Source organism: Amblyomma mixtum, chromosome 2 (genome assembly GCF_055824585.1).
Source record: "Amblyomma mixtum isolate Tamu chromosome 2, ASM5582458v1, whole genome shotgun sequence".
Lineage (NCBI taxonomy): Eukaryota > Metazoa > Arthropoda > Arachnida > Ixodida > Ixodidae > Amblyomma > Amblyomma mixtum.
In genome coordinates this window covers 247,495,814-247,519,803 of record NC_143013.1, presented here as the reverse complement: position 1 = coordinate 247,519,803, position 23,990 = coordinate 247,495,814, and the positions used below count along the sequence as shown (strand labels likewise).

At 45.7% G+C, this 23,990-nt stretch overlaps 2 protein-coding genes and 1 long non-coding RNA gene across 3 annotated transcripts; 1 reads left to right on the top strand and 2 right to left on the bottom strand.

The window, feature by feature from the left end:
* Positions 1–1,177: 1,177 nt before the first annotated feature.
* On the top strand, positions 1,178–5,121 carry LOC149363354 (uncharacterized). The gene is made up of 2 exons (XM_089568476.1): positions 1,178–1,186; positions 4,219–5,121. Exons 1-2 carry the CDS (start codon positions 1,178–1,180, stop codon positions 5,119–5,121), a joined length of 912 nt encoding a protein of 303 aa, XP_089424602.1.
* Positions 5,122–14,345: 9,224 nt separating this feature from the next.
* On the bottom strand, positions 14,346–17,160 carry LOC149363353 (uncharacterized). Its single transcript, XM_089568474.1, has 3 exons — positions 17,137–17,160; positions 15,523–16,093; positions 14,346–14,356 (listed from the first exon to the last, which is right to left on the bottom strand). Exons 1-3 carry the CDS (start codon positions 17,158–17,160, stop codon positions 14,346–14,348), a joined length of 606 nt encoding a protein of 201 aa, XP_089424600.1.
* A 3,185-nt stretch (positions 17,161–20,345) lies between these two features.
* LOC149363352 (uncharacterized) lies at positions 20,346–21,248 on the bottom strand. The gene is made up of 2 exons (XR_016289080.1): positions 20,921–21,248; positions 20,346–20,548 (listed from the first exon to the last, which is right to left on the bottom strand). It is a non-coding gene; the product is annotated as an uncharacterized LOC149363352 (long non-coding RNA).
* Between the last annotated feature and the right edge of the window lie 2,742 nt (positions 21,249–23,990).

Below are 23,990 nucleotides of genomic sequence, written 5' to 3'. Positions count from 1 at the left end.
TGACGAGTATCAGATACCATAAGCGTATAAGCTAGTTGTGGATCCAACCTCCAATGAAATTCTTTTCTCTGGTGAAAAGATATTTTAAACTGTCTTAAAGTGACAATCGGCTTGCTTTTTCTCATTGCGTAGCCGAAGAACTCGTTTCTGGGGGTTTTCTTGCCCAAAAATTGAGAACAAGGAAGCCTTTCTCGCAATGCGGAGCTTCCAAGAATTTCTTTATAGTGTACCGCAATAGTATTTTTCCGAACTTTATATATATGAAACATATATGAGCTTACTGCTGTAAGAGGCGCTCTCTCCATGATAGCGATGGTATATTGTGAGCCTTATACAGGCTCCAGCAACAAAAGCAGAGCATCACTGCTAATGAGCAACTGCAAAATAGTGCGCAAGTTGTTTTTACCTGATTGAAGACCCAAAATAAGCCGCACCTATAATACAGCGGATCTTCCCGTTTGCATTTTCAAAGCATGAATTCTAACCACTTACATAGATTTTTGTGAGAGTTATTTGCTTAATTTTGCAAAGAAATGCACTCATATAGAAGGGGGTTACTTAACTACGCCTTTTAGAGTATGATGTTGAATACAACACTCACTCCAAGTAGTGTGACTAGTGGCAGCCGACCGCACTTCTTAATGCGAAAGCCCTATACGGCCCACCGGAAACGAAACCCGATGTGCCGAAAAAATGGCATCCGAAAACCTACGTGACCGAGGAAATAAAAACACAAATTCCTCTAAAGGTGCAGTGAGTTGAACCCTGGACTTGTAGACTGCGAGGCAAGCACGCTACTTATAGCCCACAAATCAGCATTGCCCCTATCCGGGCAGTAAAGGTTTGTCATTAGAATGCAGCGCGGAAAAAAAGTAAAACATCAAATTATTGAAAATGCTCTCGCGTCCAATTCACTTAAGTAGACTTAAGTGCCCTCCATATATTTTCACTTACTGATTCAAGGCCACAGGTGGTCCACAAAGCTGTGGTTATAAAGAGGTGTAAAGGGAACATAAATAACACTATAAGAGACAAACATGACAGAAACCAACACTCTACGAAACCAAAGAGTGTAGGAGATTTTTTTTTTAGTAATTTACGGGGTTCGACAATGAGAACTTAGAAAGTAATTAATACAGTAAAGATCATTGATCAAAATGAAGAAAAAAACAACCACATGCCGCCGGTGGGTCTGAACCAACAACCTCCCCATTTCGCGTCCTGTGCTCTACCAACTGAGCTACGGCGATGGCGGCCCAGTGTTCTGCTTTCGGGGGTATTTATGCATAGCGTAACCGAAACTTGAGTGTTTTCACCAGCGCCACCCTCATCCATAGCGGCAGACGTAGTAAGTCTTGTATTACCGCGAGTGCCGCGTAGGATTGTGGTCGAACGGTGAGGGCGGAAGCCGACCGAGAACCCTCTTTTGCTACCTACGGCATCAAGACTGCCAGAATCGACGCCTTCGTAAGCGATTGAGCAGGTAAGGAAAGGGAAAAGAGAGAGTTATTATGAGATACGGGACGGAAGCCAAATTTCACCGAAACCAAGGATCATAGGGGATGTATTTTTTTTTTTTCATTTGTGGTGTGCATCAATGGGAGCGTAACAGGCCAGTTATTTTTAAAGATTATTGATTAGAAAGCAGAAGACAACCAAATGCTAAAAAAGAAAATTTATAAAGTTTTGCATTTCGAATAGTTATGCTGCATTACCCACAAGTTAGTGCATTTCGATAGAGCATGCCGATTATCTTTCAGATTTAATACATCGTTAATCCTCCAGGCTGCGCTCACCTGCAATACATTTGCAAGGTGAGAAAACTGACAGCAAACCTGAGCTAGCTAGCAAACATCCACAAACTAGCAGCTTCTAAAAAGTATTTCTGCTTCTTCTAGCCCACGTCGATTATGCAGGTTCAGTCCATTGTACCGTCTTGTACCATCTATGCCAAAAGTAACCGGGCAGCGGTGGTTTGTTCCTTAGCCATGCAGCGAAGAGCTTATGGCAGCCCTTAAGCTATGAATAAGTGTAAAGTAAAATAAACCATTTTCCTCACGTTGTGACATCTTTCGATCTTTAGGGGTGCCATAAATGTTACCCTCTACGGTTGCGAAGCAAAAGCCTTTTTCTGAGATATTTGTGGCAAAGAGGGAACAATGGCTTTTGGGTGTCATACATTTTTTGACTCGCATAATTTTTATTTTCGAACTGGGAACGAAAAAATGGTTTGGGATCTGATATTTCACCAGGCTCTCTGTTATCAGGCTAGATAGTGTGCCACTGGTGGCATCCGTATTCGGGACTGTTTCGCGGGAACTCGCAGAACGTTTTCTAAATAGGCAGCAATATAAATATGAATTCACCATGCCCATTTCTTTTTTATTTTCGGTAGGATGTTATTAAACAGCGCTTGCTGCCGGAGGCGCTCTGCTTTGTCCCTGCTTCACAACATTGCACCTAGCACTTTACTTTCCAGAGCTAGCTGCGTTGTCCAGATTCCAAGTAAAACCGTTCTGATAAGCCTCCACGTTTCTGCACCACAGGTGAGCAAAAGTTGGTTGGTGGGAGTATTTGTAACCACAATACAAATACTATTCCCAATTAGTATTAGTCGTTTCTTTACTTATTGACTACTTTCGGAAGACTTCTTTTTACAGTTGTTCTCCTAATGTGCCGGTAAATGTTTTCCTCAGTTCTAAGCCTTCAAGCTGCTTCGATCATCACTTTACGCATACAAATGTACACTTGGCAACGTAAGGAAGACACCTATCTCTACACACGTGCAATATTCATGAGCGAAAATCCGGTCTTTACTGCTTGGCGTGCGCAAACTGGAAGCTATGTAACGGCATTTTGATTCACAGCGCGCACTATATGTATCTCAGTTCGCTGATTGCGGTGTCCTCAGTAAGCTACACCATCTAATATTTATGGATTATTTTCTTGGCTTTCCAGACCTTCGATCTTATTTTTATTCTCGCTGCTTACTTTCGCCTCGCACTGATAGATGACAATGAACCGCATGCATAAGCCTATTATCTCAGTCGTTCCTCTCCGTAACTGGTATTTCTTTCCTTCAGCTACGTGTTCCATCATGCAGCCCCAATGGTTGTTTTTTTTTTCCAAGTTTTTGGAAGCGAATTAGGGCTTTTACATACAGATGCATCCGCCTTCGCGCATGCCGCTTAGAACTCTGTTTTTGGGCAGCATATCACGTTTTCTCCTTCTCAATATTCTTCTCTTGCAGAGTTCAGTGATTCCCTCAGGTGATTGCTTGGAGTTTGGTATAAAAGAAGACGCACTGCTATTGAGATCCAGCAGTCGGCTCATCAGCGTCAGCGCACCAACACTCACCATGGTAAGGAATGGAAGCAAGTAGCGTGCTGCAGCATCAGAAACCGGAAAAATTTTTTCATGTTATGTGTGATACAATTATATTGCTTTGAATTTATCTGCTAAAGGGAGCAATGCAAATTGTCATGGTAGTTCTAACATAAGTTGCGAAAGTAACTCCCAATTAGAGCCTGCTGTCAAAATCAAAAATCGTTACCACAATAGCTACTATATTTCATTAAACTACATCGAGCATGCAGCGCCAATCGGAGGACAATATTTTCAAATGCTCAAAAATCAAATAGGAGCAATTAAAAAGGGATTTTCAGTGAACTGTTACCAAGTTCTGTCTAGCTACCCAGCTCTTGCGAAGGCAAAATATGTCTGCCCTTTTCCGGAATCATATACATTCGTGCTAAAATTTTGTGTAATTCAATATTCCCAGTATTGAAAACCGTGTCTCCTTTCAGGCATTAGGGAAAAACTCAAATCTCTTAGTGAACACACCAAAATCGCCGATCTCAATAGTAATGCCATTTTTTTTTCCTCGCGCTTAGGGCAATGCTATCAATCTATCCGTAATACTTAGTTTCATGCACAGGGATGAAGTTTTCAGGACGAAAAGTTTTTTTTTTTTTCGGACGGCTAGTTGGGCAGTCCAAACGACACGAAGAGGTCGACTATTCTAATACGTCCCCTACATATAGAGCATCGTGGGTCAAAATGTCCCGCAGGCCGGATAAGCAGCGAAGCCGGTATCCTGAAGAGTTTTGACCAGGACCACACATATAAGTTCCAAAAATTCCTGTTATGTACACTGAATGCAGTCAGTGATCGTTTTGATTTTAGCACCGCAGCAACTATAATCTTTTTATCTTTCAGATCCGTGCTTGCATTGTCCTGGCTCTTGCCACCAGCGCCTTCGCCGGCTACGTCGGCACTGGCCTGGGCTACGGATTCGCTCCAGCTGCTAGCTACGCTGTGGCCGCTCCAGCTGTCGCCAGCTACGCTGCCGCTCCAGTGGCCACCGCCGTGGCTGCTCCAGCTGTTACCACCGTCCATGCTGCCCCCGCTGTCGCTACCTACGCCGCTGCTCCAGCCGTCACTGCTGTCCACTCCGCTCCAGCTTTCGCTACTTACGCCGCCGCTCCAGCTGTCGCCACCTACGCTGCTGCTCCAGCTGTGACCAAGGTTGCCACCACCTACGCCGCCGCTCCAGCCGTGACCGCTGTCCACGCTGCTCCAGCTGTCGCCACCTATGCCGCTGCTCCAGTTGTTGCTGCCGCCCCAGCTGTTACCAGGGTCGCCACCACTTACGCCGCTGCTCCCGCCGTGACCGCCGTCCACGCCGCCCCAGCTGTCGCCACCTACGCCGCTGCTCCAGTCGTTGCTGCCGCTCCAGCTGTTACCAGGGTTGCCACCACCTACGCCGCTGCTCCAGTCGCCACCGCTGTCCACGCTGCCCCAGCTGTTGCCACCTACGCTGCGGCTCCAGCCGTGACCGCTGTCCACGCTGCCCCAGCTGTCGCCACCTATGCTGCTGCTCCAGTTGCCACCGCTATCGCCGCTCCAGCTGTTGCCACCACCACCGTCCACCACGCCCCAGCTGTGGCCACTATTGCCCACGCTGCTCCAGCCTATGGCTACGGTGTCAGCAGCCTCGGCTACGGCGTCGGACACTACGGTTTCGGTCACGGTCTCCTCGGCTACGGCCTGAACTACGGCTACGGTCTTGGCTCTCCCTTCGACTACACCACCCTCCTCCGCAAGAAGAAGTGTGAGTAGATGTGCTGCTCTTAATGGCCGCTTCGTTTTCTTATAGTTTTTGTTAAGTTCTTACTCAGAATTCGCGGAAACATTTTAGGGCGAGTGTTTCTGGGAGGGCAGCTGTCGCGTACACATGGTGCTTTGTAGAAAGATTGTCAGCGTCCTTTGTGGGCGCTGTGCTCAGTCACGCAAGCGACCACCGCAACATGCCTCGCGCTATTTTTGACGCCTAAGGGTGGGGGCGTTCAACATCTGCTACCAACAAATCGAAGCTGTTCAGCCGAGACCACGTGATAACCTCGTGGACGCAAATCACTCCTCGTAGATCTTCAAACTTTGGTTGTAACAGGGCGGGTATAGTGGTTATAAGGCGCTCCGGCGCTCTGTTCCTCAACTAGGAATTTTAAACAGGTATATGAAAAGCCGGTATATGAAAAACATTGAGATCAAGGGATGGAAATTTAAAAAAAACAACATTTATGCTTACTTTCGCTCCCCTTCGGGAACATAAAGCCGAGCGTACGCTTTGTAAATTTGCTGAGTTTAACAATCTTTTATTCTTTTTTACAGAAATATTCAACTGAAGGATTCAAGAATTCTCAAATCTCTGAAGGCGTTGCCTGTGAAACACAACAATGCTGAAATAAAAAGTGTACATGCTAACTTGTTTGTCCTCTGGTGCCCTGGTTACTTCGAACTGAAATATTGTTTTTTAATGTTTTTCAAGAACTCCTCAGCAGAAGTTAAAACTGAACTGCTGTGCAAATTAACTTACAGGATTCCTTCAGATCTATTCCTTAAATTAAATTCTTCCTCTGAAGCAACAGGCTACATTTTTGCAGCACCTAATGTATCGTAGATTAAAAAGTTTGGAATATATATAAATACAGTTAATCAGTGAAGAAATCGCGCAATATCTTTCTGATTTGCGGTTCGCTCCAATTAATGCGATGTCTGCAAATCATCACCCTGCTAACCTTATTGCCTCTTCGCAGTAACTTATCCATGGAAGATGCAATTTTTTCATCGCTAAACCCTGGTAATGTACTTAGTCGGCAATAGTTGCAAAACGATCATTTCCAATTATATCTAGTTCCAGAATAGTGCAAATATTTGCGAAAAGATGTTTGACCAAAGATATAAAGCTAACTTGCGTCGTGGAACAGAAAATGACTACTTATCCTTGTGTTTAGTGTTCTACCAAAGGCGCTAAAGGCAATCAGTTGCCCCGACGATCCATGAAATAAATAATGACGGTGATATACGAAACACACCTTGTCCGAGCGCATGCCGTGAGCGCACTTTGCTGAAGTGTTCTATTCGAAGTGCTGTTTCAGCGGGACGGCGCCAATCACACGAGGAAGGAGACATCTTCATTCAGTCAGGTGTCAAAATTATTTCCTTGCCGGCCCATAGAGAAAAAAATTCAGGGGGCACTTTGACTGTCTAAAGTGGGTAGAGGCGGAAGCGTTTTCCGCGCCACCTTCGCTGTTTCTGTGACACCGGTGGCGTCACGTATAATTGAGTACTAATTACCAAGTTATTACAAATAACTAATTAATTGTTAATTGCTGATTAACGCCTGAATATTAACTGCTAATTAAAGACGCTTAAGCTTCGCCTTTAGGAGTGGAACGCGACAGCGCGTTGTAGCGCTGCCAGGGAGTCCACGGAACACCACCCGTTCAGCGCGATGCCTTGCCCTTTGAACGCAACGCTTTTTGAGGAAAGGAAATGGCGCAGTAATTCTCTGTCATCTCGGTGGACACCTGAACCGCACCGTAAAGGAAGGGAGGAAGTGGGAGTGAAAGAAGACAGATGAAGAGGAGCCGGCCGTAATGAAGCAAATGAAAATTGTATTTGAGGAAAGGAAATTACGCAGTAACTGTCTCACAAAATTCAGGGGGGCACTTTTTTGATCTAAAGTGTGGTCACTGATGCCCCTAAGAGTGGAACGCGACAGCGTCTTGCAACACTGCCAAGGACTCCATAGAACGCCATCGCCCATTCGGTTCTACGCCTCGCTTGTCAGTAAATTGGTTTTTGAGGAAAGGAAATGTATCTGTCTCTCATTTGTCGGTGGACAACTAAACCTCGCGGGAAGGGAATGGAGGAGGATGAGAGTGAGTGAAGACACCGTATTCACTAGACGCTCCTTTGTTCATTCCAAACCATCGAGCTGGCATGGCGGAGTGGATAGCATGCTCGTCTCTCACGCCGAAGACCGGGGTTCGATTCCTGAGCTCGACCAATTTCTTAATCGGTTTTATTTATTTATATGGCCTGACTAGTAAAGCTAATTAGGCTAATTGGATAATTAAGCAATTAACTAAGCTCAGTCCCACCTAATTGGAGCATCACTGTACGATCCTTTCAATTGGTTGCATGGTTACTAGCCAAAGTACAATTGGCCCCGTTTGAAATTCGCGCACTGTGACGTCACGACCGTTTCCACCAATTGAAAAGCGTGACATTTTCTGTCGACAGCTGCTGCTTACAACGATGAGACATTAAAGGCTTCCGCCTTAATATCGAGGGCTCCGTCGTCTTAAGCAACTTGTAACGTTTTCTATGCAGGGGCGAATTTTTGTGCGGCAGTGAAGAGCGAAATATGCAACGTATTTTTGCGAGCACGTAAAACACTTCTGACTACAAAACAAATGACCAAATAAATAACCGTACCCTCTTTTACATGGCTCCGATGTTTTGATTATTTTGGGCGAAGAAATAACTTTTTACGGAGCTAATAGTAGTAATTATGCTCAGAGCGATGTCGATAGTACGGTTTCAGTTGGCACGAGGAAGACAAGAAACAGACCTAATGCCTCAACTGCTATCTGCCGGGAATAATTTTTCACTGCATTTTGCTTGTTCACTGATTATTAAAGCTGAGTGAGTTTTCAGAGGGATGTTCTCAGTGTTCTGGCCGTTATATTCGTTGCATCTCCTTTATGCCCCCCAAATTTTGTCCTGTCATCTCTTAATAAAGCTCTTTTTTACCAAATTTTTTCTATATTAAGAAACTGGCTAGTCCAAAAGCTTGTTTTAGTGCAGTTATCGCTCTACATAACAACTCGCCAAATATATTGAGCGCTTGCCACCCAAGCAATTCTCACAGTTCACTAGGATTCTCGCAGGCACAGAAGTACCTTGCGAGCGCGTGGCCTCTACAGGGTGGCCAAAAAAGATTTACACGGGCCGACAGCCGTAATCTATACGCTGTCATTTTTGCATTGTCTATTTCGCGCAACTTTCGTCCCCTGGCGTTGGTCGCTCGGATATACCCGCGGTTTTTAAGCGTCTGTGGGAAGCGAGGTGGTCATTTGGTGGTTGGCGACCCGAACTCACCATTCGCTGCATCTGGCAGCCAATGGAAGCCAGTGGTCAGGTCCGGTTTCTTGCTGTTGACAGAGCGCTGCGTCGCATCTCACCATACGCTGCATATTGCAGCCAATGTAAAGGTTCGGGTGCCAGCCAACCCACAGACGCTTGAAAGTCGCGGGTATATATGAATGACGAGAGAGAGAAAGGAACGGAAAGGCAGGGAGGTTAACCAGGCGATGCCCAGTAGGCTACCCTACACTTGGGGAGGGGAAAAAAATGGAAAAAAGGAAAAATAGCGGCAATGAAATTAGTTTTCCAAGTCTCCAGCGACCACTATGTCACGGGGACAGAAGGCACGCACTGAAAACTTAAAGATTATAGACGGGAATACAACCCCGAGTCCCTTAAAAATCTCAGGAGCGCTTTCACCGCTTTTCTTTGTGAGGAAGGTTGTGTCCAAGGCCCCAGAACGTTGGACTCGGTTAGAGGACGCGAGTCCAAGCAGTACAGAGTAGCAATCAGGAAACCGCGCTCTCGCTCAAAACGAGGGCAGTCACAGGGGAGGTGTCCGATCGTTTCATCACAACCGTACTGCTCACTCGCTGGAGAGTCTGCTATTGCGATAAGATTGGATTAGGCGTTTGTGAACGCCACTCCCAGCCACAGGCGGAACAACAGCGTGGTATCCCTGCGGGAGAGGCCGAATGGTATATGAAGTTGAAGCAAGAGGTCGAAGTGGTGCGAGCGGGGTGTCCAACCTCCAGGAGTAGACCACGACTGTATGAATGACGGATGCCAGACCAGCAAAAGGACGCGAACTGGATGATGAATGGATAGCTTACAAAATACGTCCCCCAGATTTCTTGAAGTGAGGCACTGAGAGGTACGATAAATCCTCCCAGATAATTTATGCATCCAGATGGACAAAAAGTAAGATGCTAAATGACACCGTCAGGCACTTAATAAACTAAACTATTGTAATCAACATCTTAGCCAAAGCGGCAAGCGTGAATGTCTATATTGCTGAAATTGAAACGGTGGCATTTTAAACGATTTCATTTGCTAGCAATCTTCTGGAGCGCGCGTGTTCCGCGGTATTCGCCCACAAATTTTCCACTGATTTCGCGAATTGCGCATGCAAGGCGATGGAAGTTGACACGGAACTCCTCCCTAATTGACGCAGCTGTTGCACCAGGCCTTTCTTAAATTTTGACAGGTGAAAGTGAAAGGGGCACATTCATAAGTTTCAGCGGTCGGTCTAAGCTGTTGACAGATGAAAGACCCCGACAAGCCAGTAGGAATTTCGCGCCGATCGCCATCGCCTTGTATGTGCAATTAAAATACATAATAAAATTTATTGTGAAAAGGAATTAAACTATAGTACTGATTACTTTCCCAAACAACGCGCGAATTTATTGAATTACATTAAAAATTCCTGCCTTCAAAAGGAATTCGTATTGCATTCACTTCCGGAAAAGAATTCCAAGTAATCTTAAATTGCTTTCCTGTTTTCATGCGCAAAAAAAGTAAACAGAGTAAAAGAACACTAAGATCTCTCGAAGTGCACATTACTTGGTCTTCCAACCAAACTCCGTCCCAGACAACTGCGCGGCCCATTACAAGGATAAGGCACCGCAAACAAAAAGAAGTAAAACGTAAGCATAGCAATACGCTCGTCACTTTTACTGCCCTTGAAGAGGCGAACACAACACCTTAATAGCTACTCGGAGCTAACACCAGTGTTTGAATTCTTTCATGCAGGCTATTTACTGCCTAGATGGTCCAAGAACCGACTTCTGTAAACTGAGCTAACCGCCGCGGCGGCTCATTTGTTAGGGCGCTAAGTTCTAAGCCGGCGTTCCCGGATCTTAACCCGGGATTTCAATGGAGGCGAAACGCAATGGTGCACGCGTACTGTGCGATGTAAGTGCAGGTTAAAGATCTGCAGGAGGTCGAAATTATTCCGGAGCCCTCCACTACGACACCTCTTTCTCTCTTTCTTCCTTCACTCCCACCTCCTCCCTTCCCTTACGGCGCGGTTCCGGTGTCCACCGAGGTAGGAGATAATTACTTCGCAACTTCTTTTCCTCAAAATTAATTTTCAGCCTGCGTTCGAAAATGCTCGTGCCATGCGCATTTTCCACGGTTCCGTCTATCACCTGACGGCGACGAGCGTAACGAGGCACCATTGTGCCCTTAACCAACGCAACCTTGGTAGTGCCTCTGCCTGCTGCTAACTAGTTTTGAGCTGCGACGTGCGCCACCACCTCTTGGGTTCCCGAAGCACAGACTTGCATGTTGCTGCTTGGGGGATGCTCGCATAATGTACACCATGTTGTGCTTTTAACCAATACAGCGTCTTTCTTACACTATTCATGCCAGGCTCAAGCAAAACTGCTCAACAGCAACGTTGTGCTGCTGCCCCGATCTTTCCAAGCGCACCGCACGCCAAGTCAGCCGATCCTCCGTGCTTCAATGTCAACATAAATTCGAGGAATCGGCAAACGTGACCTCTGCGAAGCCAGGCGTTTAAGTCGCCGCTTAGGAAACATTCACCCTTTCCCACTTCCTATGGGACTAAGAGGTCGGGAGGAGACGTGCGGCTAGCAGGAGGGAAGGACCCAGCCTGACATCAGTCGTGCATGATTCACTTGCACGGACTAGTGTTCCTGTATATGCTCCCGCAGGAAAAAGACTTGCGCGAATGTCTACCATTTTGTCCCAAGATCTGGGAAAGCCGCACAGGTAAAAGCAGTTTAGAGGCACCCCTCCACCTCTCGATGGGGGCCACCCCCCCCCCCCCCCCCCCCCTAGTCGAATAATTAACAAAGCAGACTGCTTCAAGATGGGATACGCTAGCCCCCTCCGCGTCATAGCTAACAAGAATTGGCACTTTTGAGGTTAGCTGGATCATGCGATCGCCGCTAAGTGAACAGTGTAACGAGCGACGCAGGGAAAACAGTCGCGCAACTTGGCTCCCTGCGGGAGCATACATAGGAACACTAGCACGGACGACCCGCGCATGCCGCTTCATAGCGAATGTTCTGAGAAACTGCTGCCCGTAGGATCTAGACTGGAACTGGGACTCTGGCGCCATCTGTACGCAGGTGCTTAAAGAATGAAAGAGCGGGTACTCGGCTTCGTTGTGATGTTGAAGACATCAGTCAGCAACGCTGCGTTCGCACTATATGCGACAAGACTCCGGAAAAAAATAGGTAGGTTGTCTTCTGGGGTCTGCGTCCGCCAGGTCTCAATTCTAACAAATCGTAAAAGCGTTGTATGAAATGCTTTACGGTTTGTCACTCCGTAACTTCGTCTGTGACCTCCTCTCCCCTACTCCTCCCGACTCTACCTGAATGAATCCAACAACTCCCGCTCACCCATCCAGCACCCGCGATTATCGACCCGACCGCAGGCGAACCCGGTTGTCTCGGATGTACGCGTCTTATGTACTCCTTGCCTTGTGTCACACCTTATTTCGAGGTGCCCAACCAGGAGCACAAAAAATTCAGGCTGGCACTTTGTTGACCTAAAGTGCGGTGAAGCGAAAGCCTTAAGCGTGGTGTTGCTGCTTGTGTCACTGATCTGTGGTTAAGATGTTAAGCTTCGCCTCTAAGAGGGGGTTGCAGCCTTCGGGCTATGGCCGCTTATCTGTTTTTTCAGCCAGCGTCCGCTTCGGCGGACGCGGTTGTTGCGACGCGCGTCTTTGCTCTTTCTGTTTTCTCTTTCTTCTTATCTTTCAACTCTCTTCTTTCTGCACGTGGCAGCGGTGGTGGCTCGGCTTGAGCCAGTCGGCAGGTAGGCCCCGTGCACTTTACTTTTCGTCATTCTCTCAGTCGCAACCAACCAATCAACCAAACAACCCGCCCCTAGGAGCGGAACGCGACAGCGTCTTGCAACGCTGCCAGGGAGTCCATAGAACGCCATCGCGCGTTCGGTTCTCACGCCTTGCTCGTCGGTAAATTGGTTTTTGAGGAAAGGAAATGTATCTGTCTCTCATATCTCGGTGGACACCTAAACCTCGCCGTAACGGGAAGGGAGGAATATGGGAGTGAACGAAGACACTGTATTCACTAGACGCGCCTTTGTGCAATTCAAACCATCGAGCTGGCATGGCGGAGTGGTAGCGTGCTCGCCTCCCACTCCGGAGACCGGGGTTCGAGTTCTGAGCTCAGCCAATTTCCTTCTCGGTTTTATTTATTTATCTGGTCTGACTAGAAAGGTTAATTAGGCTAATTGGTTAACTAAGCAATTAACTAAACTCAGTTCCACTTACTTGCAGCATCACTATACGGTCCCTTTAATTGGTTGCATGGGTAGTAGCCAAAGTACAATTGGCCCCGTTTGAAATTCGCGCACTTTGACGTCACGACCGTCTCGACCAATTGAAAAGCGTGGCATTTCTGTGGACAACTGCTGCTTACAAAGATTAGGGATTAAAGGCTTCCGCCTTAAAAGACCAAAGCTTGGCCGATATTTTAGCTCTGCTCTCCGTCACTAAGAGTGCTGACACTAAGAGTGCCAGTGCCTTCCCTTGAAATCCATTCAGCTACACTATTTCTTCAGCTGCACTATTTCTTCCATTCAGCTTCTGCTTCTATCTTGAAGCAAATGTCGACTGATATTGTATATTCCAGCAAAGATTGTGATTCATTTTAGCTCAAAGGACGTGCATATTTTTGACAACCGTCACAAGCGGGATCCACATCTCGATCTCGGAAGATTAAACGGCAGCTTTTGTGATGACGTGGCAAGAATTTACTTCAGCGCCTTAGTAGCGATGGCTTCGGCAAGCAATATCCGCGACGTGCCAAGCAACACTACAAAGTTAGATGCTGAGCGTGTGGAATTTGAGATTCGTATAATCCTGCATAACTGTGTCCTGCTCACTTGACTCAGGTTACAGGAGCGCCGCATATTTTAATCAAGACGCGTCAGGTGTACTGAAGGCAATAGTAACTAACATAATAGAGCCACTTTATTTAAGAAATGCAAGCCACATGCTTTATAGGCATCAAACACTAGAAAAGTGCTTTAAATCAGAAATCCCGCGCAGACCTTTTCCCTCGAGTCACGCGTTCGCCTTATGCACACATTGATGAGAACAGACAGGGTACAACACAGGCTCATACCACATATGCTAGAATAGCTGAGACGAATTCTCTGCTTTATCGTCAAGTGCGCTCCGAGAGCACGTGAAGTATCATGTCGTGACGTGGCAAAAAAAGAATGCTGAAAGTATATTACAATGACGCTAGCTTATAACTTCTAGCGCACTTACCAACATCTGGCGCTGTTACCAACATGAAACAAAATCTGAAAACGTGTCCCAAGTCGTTTATGTATGCGAGCGCTTCAACATAGCGCTTGTTAGGCGCCTTCCATAACAATCATCCGCTCTAGAATAATCTGTGTTTCTCTTTTCCTCGTTCCCAAATGCACCTGTTATGGAATAGCAGTCAATGGAGTGCATTTCTTGAGCGTTCTTCTTCGGAAAAATGGGGTCACCATGGTTTTCCTGTGTGAAACTTCTATGCGAAAGGAAGCGGGGGGGGGGGGGGGATACACCTCATTTCCCCAAAAAATCTGCCTCTGTCTGAAGGTGACAAAATTAAATATCCTAATTAGCGGTATAAGATGTCAAATATACGGTGATTGTAGAAGTTCCGTTTTCAATCTACATTAGCGAACGTTATGGTTATCTTTTCCTTTTACGTTCTGAGGCAAGGCAAAAGTAAAAAGTTCGCTTGATACTTTGCGGTGTGCTTCAAAGTTTCTGTGCGATATACAAAAAAAAGCGACTAGCGGCGTCATAATTAAAAGCCAGTGTGTATGAAAAAGGAGGTATAATTCGCATATTGCATGGACCATACATAGTGCACCGATGAGCACCGCAGCGAGAAAGACGCTCATTTTCGTTAATAAGGACCTATAAAGAACAAGCAATATACAAAAGGGACCAGGTGCTCAGATTCATGCAAAGCACATTCCCCCTGAGGAAACATTCTTTGGATTAAACATACATTTATTACAGGCATAAATAAAGGAATTTCACGATGACTTGATGAGCTGGTGTCATTTCTGAAAAAAAAGGTAAACGCAGATTAAGAATTTCATCCTACATCTTCCATTTTCACGCTGATACAAAATTGACAGTTTCGCACGTCACTTTAGAAACTCTTCTTCGTATATGAGATGGATAGCTAGTTCCCATTACTCGGCACTGCAGATGAAAGGAAACAACTAAATGGCAGCTTCATCATTTCCTTCGTTTTGCAATCAGAGATTTTCTTTCATGTCACCGCTGCCTTTACCAAACTTTATTACCTAAACTTTATGATCGTAAACTTAACATTAATTTTCATAGAAACTTGATAAAGTGCTACCTAAATATTTATTATCGAATTACTTAGTCACGGGCAAATGACTTACAGACGCCTTTTAAATAATTTAGGTTTACGGTTTGGGGGGGTTGAACGTCCCAAAGGGACTCAGGCTATCAGAGACACCGTAGTGAAGGGCTTCGGAAATTTGACCACCTGGGCTTCTTTAAAGTGCCCTGAGATTTCACAGTTCACGGGGCTCTAAAATTTCGCTTCCATTGAAATTCGACCGCTTCGGCTGGTATCGAAGCCGTGTCTTTCGGGTCAGCAGCCGTGCGCCATAGCCACTGAGCCACCGCGGCGGCTTTTTTTTTCATAATTTCATACGAACGATGGACATGATTATGGGTAAGGCTAACTAAGCTTTTCTTTCCTTATTCTTCGTTTTCAGATCATTTAATTATTGTTCTAACACAAAAGGTATTTGTGCTTAGCAAACCTTTTTGCTTTCACTTCCTAACTTGTCAGTTTTTTTTTACTGTGAATTTCTATTTTTACATGTATACTTATGTTCGGTGACCAAAATATACTTTCTTCTGCCATTAAATGAATGAATGCTAAGAAATCTGCTCCCTTACTCATGAACATCCTTTAGTACTGTTTGCAGCGTTATGAGGGAGTTTAAGACTAAAGCTAGTTTAGAATATCAGTGAGCAGTGTCGCTCGTAGCCGAAAAAAGTTAAAGAACGGTAACTACTTGAATGGCACTTACACTTCTTGCGGAGAAGAGCACCGTAGTGGTATGGAGTGCCGAGGCCATAGCCGTAGTTCAGACCGTAGCCAAGAAGGCCATAGCCGTAGCCGTAGTGGCCGGCTCCGTAGCCGAGGGTGCCAACACCGTAGCCGTAGGCTGGGGCGGAGTAGTAGGACGCAATGGCTGGAGCGGCGTGGGAGACAGTAGCAATAGCTGGGGCAGCGTGGATGGCGGTGGCCACTGGGGCAGCGTGGGCAACGGTGGCGATAGCTGGGGCGGCTTGGTAAGAAGCGATAGCTGGGGCAGCGTGGATGGCGGTGGCGACTGGGGCAGCATGGGCGACGGTGGCAATAGCTGGGGCAGCATGGTAAGAAGCGATGGCTGGGGCCGCGTGGATGGCGGTGGCGACTGGAGCAGCGGCGTAGCTGGCAATAGGAGCAGCATGGGCGATGGTGGACACAGCTGGAGCAGCGTGGGCGATGGTGGCAACGGAATGGGTGGCGCCCAGGCCGATGCCGTAGCCGCCAGTGCCGACGAAAGCGGTGGCGAAGGCGCCGGAGGCCAGAGCCAGGACGATGCAAGCACGGATCTGCACAAAGGACGATGCACAGAGGCTGATTGCAAGCCGACATCGTATAAATGCTCCAGCTAAGGGTAGCTGTCACCTAGGCAAAATGCAAATCGGTTTTGGTCACAGTGGGAGCTGGCTGGTGCATTTTCTGGAGCCGTCGAGTGTAGCATCTCTAATATTGCCCTCTGATGTCCTAATCTTTGTCTGCGTTTGTTGCTTCTGTTAATATGAGATTTGATAGAAGCTAGCATTTTGGCTAATAATGGGACTAGCAAGTTTTGATGCATCATCTCTCAGACGATGTCTTTTGGTTACTCTATGGAACACCACAGTTGTAAAATATAAGTAGCCACAAATGCCCCATTTTAGCGGCTCGTCAGAAGATCGACCTAATCACTGTTTACCACTTGTGAATATAATGGCCGCTGTTTGTGGCAGCCCTTATTGTTTATTTAAAACAGGCTGCATACAGCACTTACGCAACGTGCCGGGCTATTTTTTTTATAAATCTCGTATAAAGTTATTTTTTAAATATATGAACGCAAGAACAACGTGTTCACAAACCGAATCTATGTGGCTGAGTTGAATACCAGCAAAATCGTAACGTTACCGAAATCAAAGTGCAGTGAACACGTACGAAGCATAGGCAGTAGGCTTAGAATATAGTCTTACCATGTTGGATTCTGGGCCGCTGTTGAGTCAACTGCTGCCGGTGGGGAGCTCCTCATCTCTTTATATACGAAACCACATGCACCAGGCGAAAGCGGCAGTCGGTGGTTGTACAAAAAACAAAGTCGCTGCTATTCTTTTCATTGCTTCTGACCTGTCCATCGCAGCAATCCAGCGCGATAAGACGTTACGGTTCTTGCAGGTAAATGAAGCTACGCCCAGACCAGGTGGTAGTAGGGGAGGTACAAAGAAAGTGCATCACAAACTAAATCAAACCAGAAAAGACACTGATACTATCTTCCAAGGGATTAGTATCATTCTGTATAAGACGCCTGAGAGCTTTGGTTATATCATGAACTGCTAATAGAACCGGATTAGCAAAGACAGCGCACCTTTGCGTCGCCTTTTGTATTCATGACTCGAAGAGCACTAGTAACAGCAGCGAGAACGCGACTTGAACCGGTTCCGGCTTTTTATTCATAGCTCTATTTGTTTTTGCGTCTGCTCGACAGATTCATTACTGTTCCACCACCTGACTAGTTTGCCGGACACGTTACCTGTTCTGCAGTAAGAAATTCATTTCCGGAATGAGCTTGACATTTCTAAGCCCGAGAGTGTCTTCTAGAAATGGCTCTCTATCCGGTTGCTGAAAAATACGTTTTAAGTATTTAAGATTGAAGAAAGCGCCGTTAGGGAGGCTACAGGGGGAGGACACCAAAACGCAACAAAAAAGGACGACTTCAATTTCAAAGAATTAGTCACCAACTAGCCCAGCCCCACGTTCTGCTGACGTTATCATTGTCTGGTGCTACGGGATATTTAGAAATTACTCATACACGTGGTAATTTCTGTGGGACAGTTGCACTGCTGGCTTACTGTATTAAAACTTTCAACTCCCTGCTTCTTTCCTTGAAAAGTGGGAATTTCACCATATATCTGTGGCTATAGCAACCAGTACACTTGCGGCTGGGCTTTAATGAAAGATACTTTAACCGGCCACATATTCTCGTAAAAGCAATGCGAATCATTTCATTGTGGGGCCTATTTTTGAGCGAAAGCAAGGATAGAAATTGTGGGGTTGCTATTTGGGCTACTTGGTTCCAAATCAGGCCTGGGTTTGACGGAAATCGGTCCGGTCGGGAATGTTCATGCATGGAAGTATCGAGTCCCACGAGTCGGTAAAATAAAGGACGTTTCGGCCCTGTTACGCAGGTCTTTTTCACAATCATTGTGTGTTGCAACTGAAGTTTTTATTCTTCCAAGGCTCCGTTCTCAGACAGGTTTTGTGAGTTATGTTATGTTCCTCAGTTGCGATTTTTTCCAGCGCTTAGTGTTTCTATGGTCATAAATAAGCATTATCTATGTTGTTGCGATCAGGTCATGCCGCTATACTTCAGTGCGCTATACTTCAGCAGTTAAGGGTGAGTTTCCGGATTTTCGGATTTGGTGCTGGCGGGCCACAGCGCCACGCTGAGCGGTCACCACTTAGTGAAGTCACTGCAACGCGGAACGCCGACTGCCCCAAACATCCAAACATCACGTTTGACAATACAGCTGCGCGATGTAAGTTGTTCCGCAGTGCAAAAAAATAATAATGAATAAACAATATTATATTCACCACTCCATGTAGCCATCGCTCTCTCTCGTGTTAGACAGCGCTAGCAGTCCTGCGTTCTTTTTTCTTTATTTTTCCGTCTTCATGTGCAAATAACAATACATTTTTCTGAATAGACAGAACTGTTAAGTTCTTCAGGAAAACGAAATTTTTTTGGATGTATAGACGGATGGAATGGATAGAAATAGGAGAGTCCCTTTTGACTCGGGATGATTGCAGCCTTTTTATTTATTTATTTAATTCTTCTTCTTTCTTCTTTATATTTTTGTCCTGATATTTATTACGGTGTAAAAATCGCTCTATACATTCACAATTTTCTTCCGCCACATTTTTAATCCTGCAATGCTACCCTAATGTCACCCACTTCTGCATTTGAGCCACCAACATTCAGTCTGTACACGTGCGAAAACAGAATTCCATGAACGATCCGTGATCGATTGCGATGATAGCCTAGTGCATCGAAGCAATGGTTGTGGTGGGTATGGATGAGCCTCAAGACATAAGAAGCTGCTAAAGTTCGCATAAGTTTATTGCGGTCAGATAAGGACGACAGCGACGAGAAGCGGCCGTGGAGCGTAAAAAGTTCGGTGCCAGCGGCTTCGCGGCTGGCAGTGAGTTTCTGCATCGAAATCTGATCATTTAGTTTGCGTTTCTTAAACCGCATGGTTGCTCACCGGTCGAGCAGCGAATAGTGCAAGAATTAACGTCTGAAACTAGTTCGCCTTCTGTCATGCTTTCGGCATTAGAAGTTTAGACGCGACATATTCCATGCACGTGTGATTGTAAGTTGCACGCAGGGTGCCCGTTTTCAGATGTCACTCACGCGAACTACGTGACGCACATCTCTTCGGAGAAGAAAAAATGTGGTAGGGTTTTAGCGTAGTTAAACCGAGTAGACGTGAGAAAGCATGTGTCTAGCCTGGTTGGCTAATGGTTTTGTTTTGTTTGGTGTCGGAATGTATGGCGACAATACTGAACTAAGGTTAAGCTGATCTGATCTGTTCGCGCCGCAGGTCAAAGTTGATGAAGATGACAATGTGCAACGCACAGCGCGATGATTGATGTGCTGCAGTTTATTACGAGGCGTAATCGGCTGCGGTGATAGCATAGTGCACTCGTGCAATGGCCAGTGAAGCTGATCCGTTCGCGCCGCCACGGGTTCCAAACCTAGTCGCGGCAGTGTTGATACGAACAAGCCATGACGCATCCCTGGGAAGAAAAATTCTCACTATAGAACAGAACGATGATGATGATGATTAATTTTTATGGCGCTAGGGCATTCGGCCATTAAGGGCTTTAGTAACAGACAGTCTCTCATGGATTCCGTACAGAGTCCGACATGTTTAGTGACCATGTCGATATGGACGAGCCATGACGCATACTTGCGAGGAAAAATTATCGCTCTGGCACTGACCGATAATGACGAAGATCCATTTTTGCGGCGCACCGGAATTTGTAGCTAAAACGCCCCATGGCACAAGGTGTCTCCGTCTATACAAGGTAGTGTCAAAGGCGCAGAAAGATATGCCCTATTTAAGCTAATAACCGTTTGCACCGGTGACGAACAATGACGCCACCGGCAACGTGCCGGTCAAACACATCAGACGCCGCTTCTTCAGAAACCGCGATGCTAGAAATTTTATGCAGACCCAAACAGCCACCCACAGCTTGGAAAGGGACAGCAGTCATTAGAATTATGTGCTCGATCTAGAAGTTTATTCATCCCACATAAGTACCAAAGAGCCTATAGCTGCAGTACCACATTGCTAGAATATCCCAATCTTTATTCAGTCGCATTGATATATTTATAAATGCTTACCACGGGCTCTTCGTGAGTTTGTTCCGTTTTTTTTTTTTTTTTTGGTGTCCGTCATATGAATCTGCGAGAAATGGAACGTGTCTTACAAAACGCTTGGTCGCGGTACTGTGCCAACAACTCCTAAACGCCACTTTTTACAGCGTATGAATAGATTGCTCCACTCAGCAGACCTTGCAACGGCGATGCTTTATTGTTGTAAAACAAAGGGAGGAAATGCTCTTTAAAGCAGAATTCTTCACATCCGAGTAGCATGAAAGCACTGCCGCTGATGAAGGGATCAACCAGTCGAGCTCGTCGTCGAATTGTCCGTCCCAGTTGTGTTGGATGGCCCCTCGGTTTCGTTGTGGCAATGGTGATGGTGGTGGTGATGCTGACAAAAAGAATGTAAAAATGGGACAAATTTGTTCAAGAGATAACAAATATTTTTTCGAAATGAAATATGGATGATAAATATCACTTTTCTCATATCCACGCGTTGCTCTTGCGGAATTAATATTGCCTGAGAATGTTTCGATGCTGTAGACAATTGCTTGCCTCATTATTTCAGACAGAAGTTCATCGCTGCGATTAAAAAAAAATTCAATCGCTCGATGCGATAGCGAAGGTCAACTTTCGAGCCAGAGTTAATCTTTTCAACTTGTTAAATTATATCGTTAATTTTCTATTTCTTGCTGCTTTATCACATTGTGCTTAAGTTTTTACTTTCTTTTAGTACAAGTTAAAAAAAGAATGCTTGTCATACCGGATGAGGCGGTAAACCTTCTCCAGGTGGAGGAGGTGGTGGAGGTCCGCCAGCTATAGGGATAACAAAACCCATCAGTTGGTAGCTATCAAGAACAACTGCAAAGCACACCTTGTTGCTCAATACAAATTCTAACCAAAAGGTTATAAAAACGAAATCGCTTTTGTTACCTCAAAATCAAAACTCTTTGTTACTCCCTGGGTTCAGCTAATGATTCGCCACTATGATCACTTTCATCGATCAATATTTTCAGTCACTTACGGTTCGACCCACGTCGGTTGCCAAATCACCCGTATGTTCATCAAGGCTGCACTGACATCACGTGTGTAACCAACACTGCAGTAAGTCAGTTTTTGCACCTTACATAAACCGTAGATGCGTCAGCTTTTACGATTCATGGGCAACGAATTGTCATTTTTTTTACTGCGCCATATTTCTTAATTGCTTTTCGCTCCTCCGTTTGTGTGTGTACGGTACAAATAGGAAGAGGGCTTTGTAAATTTAAGGTAAAAACTACTTGCCTCCTCATATAGAGCAACCTAGCCCCACAGACCTCCATCAGCGCTCTTTGTGTTGGAAGCGAGAAGCGTAATCGTGGCTTACCAGTGCGAAATTTTCATAGGTAGCAAATTATCATCGCCTAAGGATGACGGCCAAAACTGGAATTTCTAGTCTTGAAGGTACAGCTGGGGATGCTGCTGTACCGCTGTCATATTATTTTCCTTTAAAGGTAGCTTTGTACTCAGCTCAGTGCATGTGTATAATATGGGCTACTACATAGCGCAGCACAAAGACCGGATCAAATAAAGGTAGGCCGGCCAAGAGCTAACAACTAGACCCTAAAGAAATTCGTACAATATTCCAACGCACTATTGCTTACAAGTATGCACCAAATTCTATTAACTGTGACTTCATATTATCTTCACAAGGATAACGCTGAAGTAAAGACCTTTTCGCTCTTTGAAAATCGATGAACGTACTCTCATTTACGACTGTGCCACTGTGTCACATGCACACATTAGCCTGCCTGTGGGAAATCCACAAATCAGAACCTGCTGTAACAGCCCTGTGGTAATAAAGCAGCACTCATGAAGGCAAATTGGAACCTTATATAAACAAGCTTCTCTGCGCCACTTATTATCGTGCTTTTTACACAAGGGTACGATATGATGTTCAAGGCAAAGTTCTTTTTCATTGTAAAAATCGTAAGCAGGGTTTCATCTCAACAGGTGTTTCACATGAGAGTTTCGTCAGGAATCTAAGTCTGCCCACTTACCGAAAACCACCATCGCCAGACCAAGCAGAAGAATAGCCGTGAAGGTTTTCATCGCAGATTCCTCTCTGAGACAAAACACAGAAAGTGCCGTGGAGGGTCCTTCCTAGAGCTCTGAATCCACGGCAGGAATGGGTCTTCTTTTATAGGAAACTCACGCTGGCACTGGTGCGCGTTTGCGAGGCTCAGCAATGGCGTGACTCATGAGGACAGACATCACGTGGTCATTTCTGGATGACTCACCAATGACAAAAACAAAATACGCTTGATACCACGCATATGGCTGTGGTTGCATTCGGCACGTGGCGTTTCATCGTTAGGGAATGCAGCCTGAAATGAACTGCTGCGCAGTAAAAGCGCTTTTTTTTTACCTGCTGTCCTCTATATTCAACGCACCTGAGGATTCGAATCCAAACGTGGGCTCTGTGGAAAATTATTGAAAAAAAAACTGCAAAAGAACGCAGCACGCAGCGAAAAACTGCGAACACGATAATTTACTATATCACTACGAAAGCTTTGTGAGCCCGAGGAGCACGTGTCATTAACGAAGGTGTAAAACACTCTGTCGCGAACATCTCTGGGTTCAAAAATAGAGCAAGACTGCTAGTAGCGCGTGACACACTGCCTTGTTTTGGCCTGCCAGACAGAGAAGCCGAAATGCCAAAATAACCAAACTACCCTTCCTTCACAGCTCGCAATCATGAGATATAGTAAGGATATCTGCAGATGTTCTCAGTCATCTAGAAAGCATCAATTCATTATCGGGGGCTCTCTGTGTTTCCGCAGCATTTGAGGTGCCGAAATGCGACGAGGGAGTCTAGTTATGGTTCTACCGAAATTGCAGAAATACACTCCAATTCCTCAACGAATTTTTGAAGTCTTCTCGCTTCTCGGGTGCCATATCAGCAATGTTCTAATGTTTTATAGGATTTAACGTCCCAAAGCGACTCTGGGTATGAGTGACGCAGTAGTGGAAGCCGTACCCACCGGTTTTCAAATGGGTACAAGATTTTCCCAGGCCTGGGGCTCGGCTTTTCTGGGACGAAATGCTTGGGAAAAGGGTCTTGGACCAAACAGTTGCGTTTACGGGCCAGTGATTCGTTCCGCCGTCAAACATCTCTGAATCTACTTCGTGCGGTAAAAGCCCACATCGCACAGTACACCTGACTTTAGCATTACGCCTCCATTGAAATGCGACCGCCGCGGCCAAGATCAAACCCGCATCATTCCGGTCAGCAGCCGAGCACCATAATCGCTGAGCCACAGCGACGGCCCCATATCAGCAATATGAGCCATCACTACGCGCTTATGATATTTGTAGTGTTGCTCAATGTAGTAAATAATTGTGTTTATTCGTATGAAAAGCAGGTCCTGGAGCTGTGTTATTCAAGCTGACTGTAATGACCAAATATTAAATTATGGTGGACAGCAGCCACACAGAAAGTGAAATTTATTAATATTAATCCTGCTTTAATTTTTCTGCGACATGAGACAGAGCGTGTGTGTGCGTGGGGGGGGGGGGGGGAGTGTACACGTTCATGTGTTCGAATTAGTTTATAGCGTTGCAGACTGAGAAAATGTCCCTTTTGGACAATTTCTTAAGCTTGTTTCAAAGAACACATCATAAAAGTATCGAAATCCAACTTCGTATTCTTTTTAAGGCGACTAGAAATTTTAAGTGCTTTTTGAATGCGTCAAGCCGCCGCTGTCTTTTATTCGTACGGAGATCCCCTGAAGTTTAAAACTGTGGGAAAAGTTAATACGTTATATGAACAATTAGTTACACCAAAGAAACGG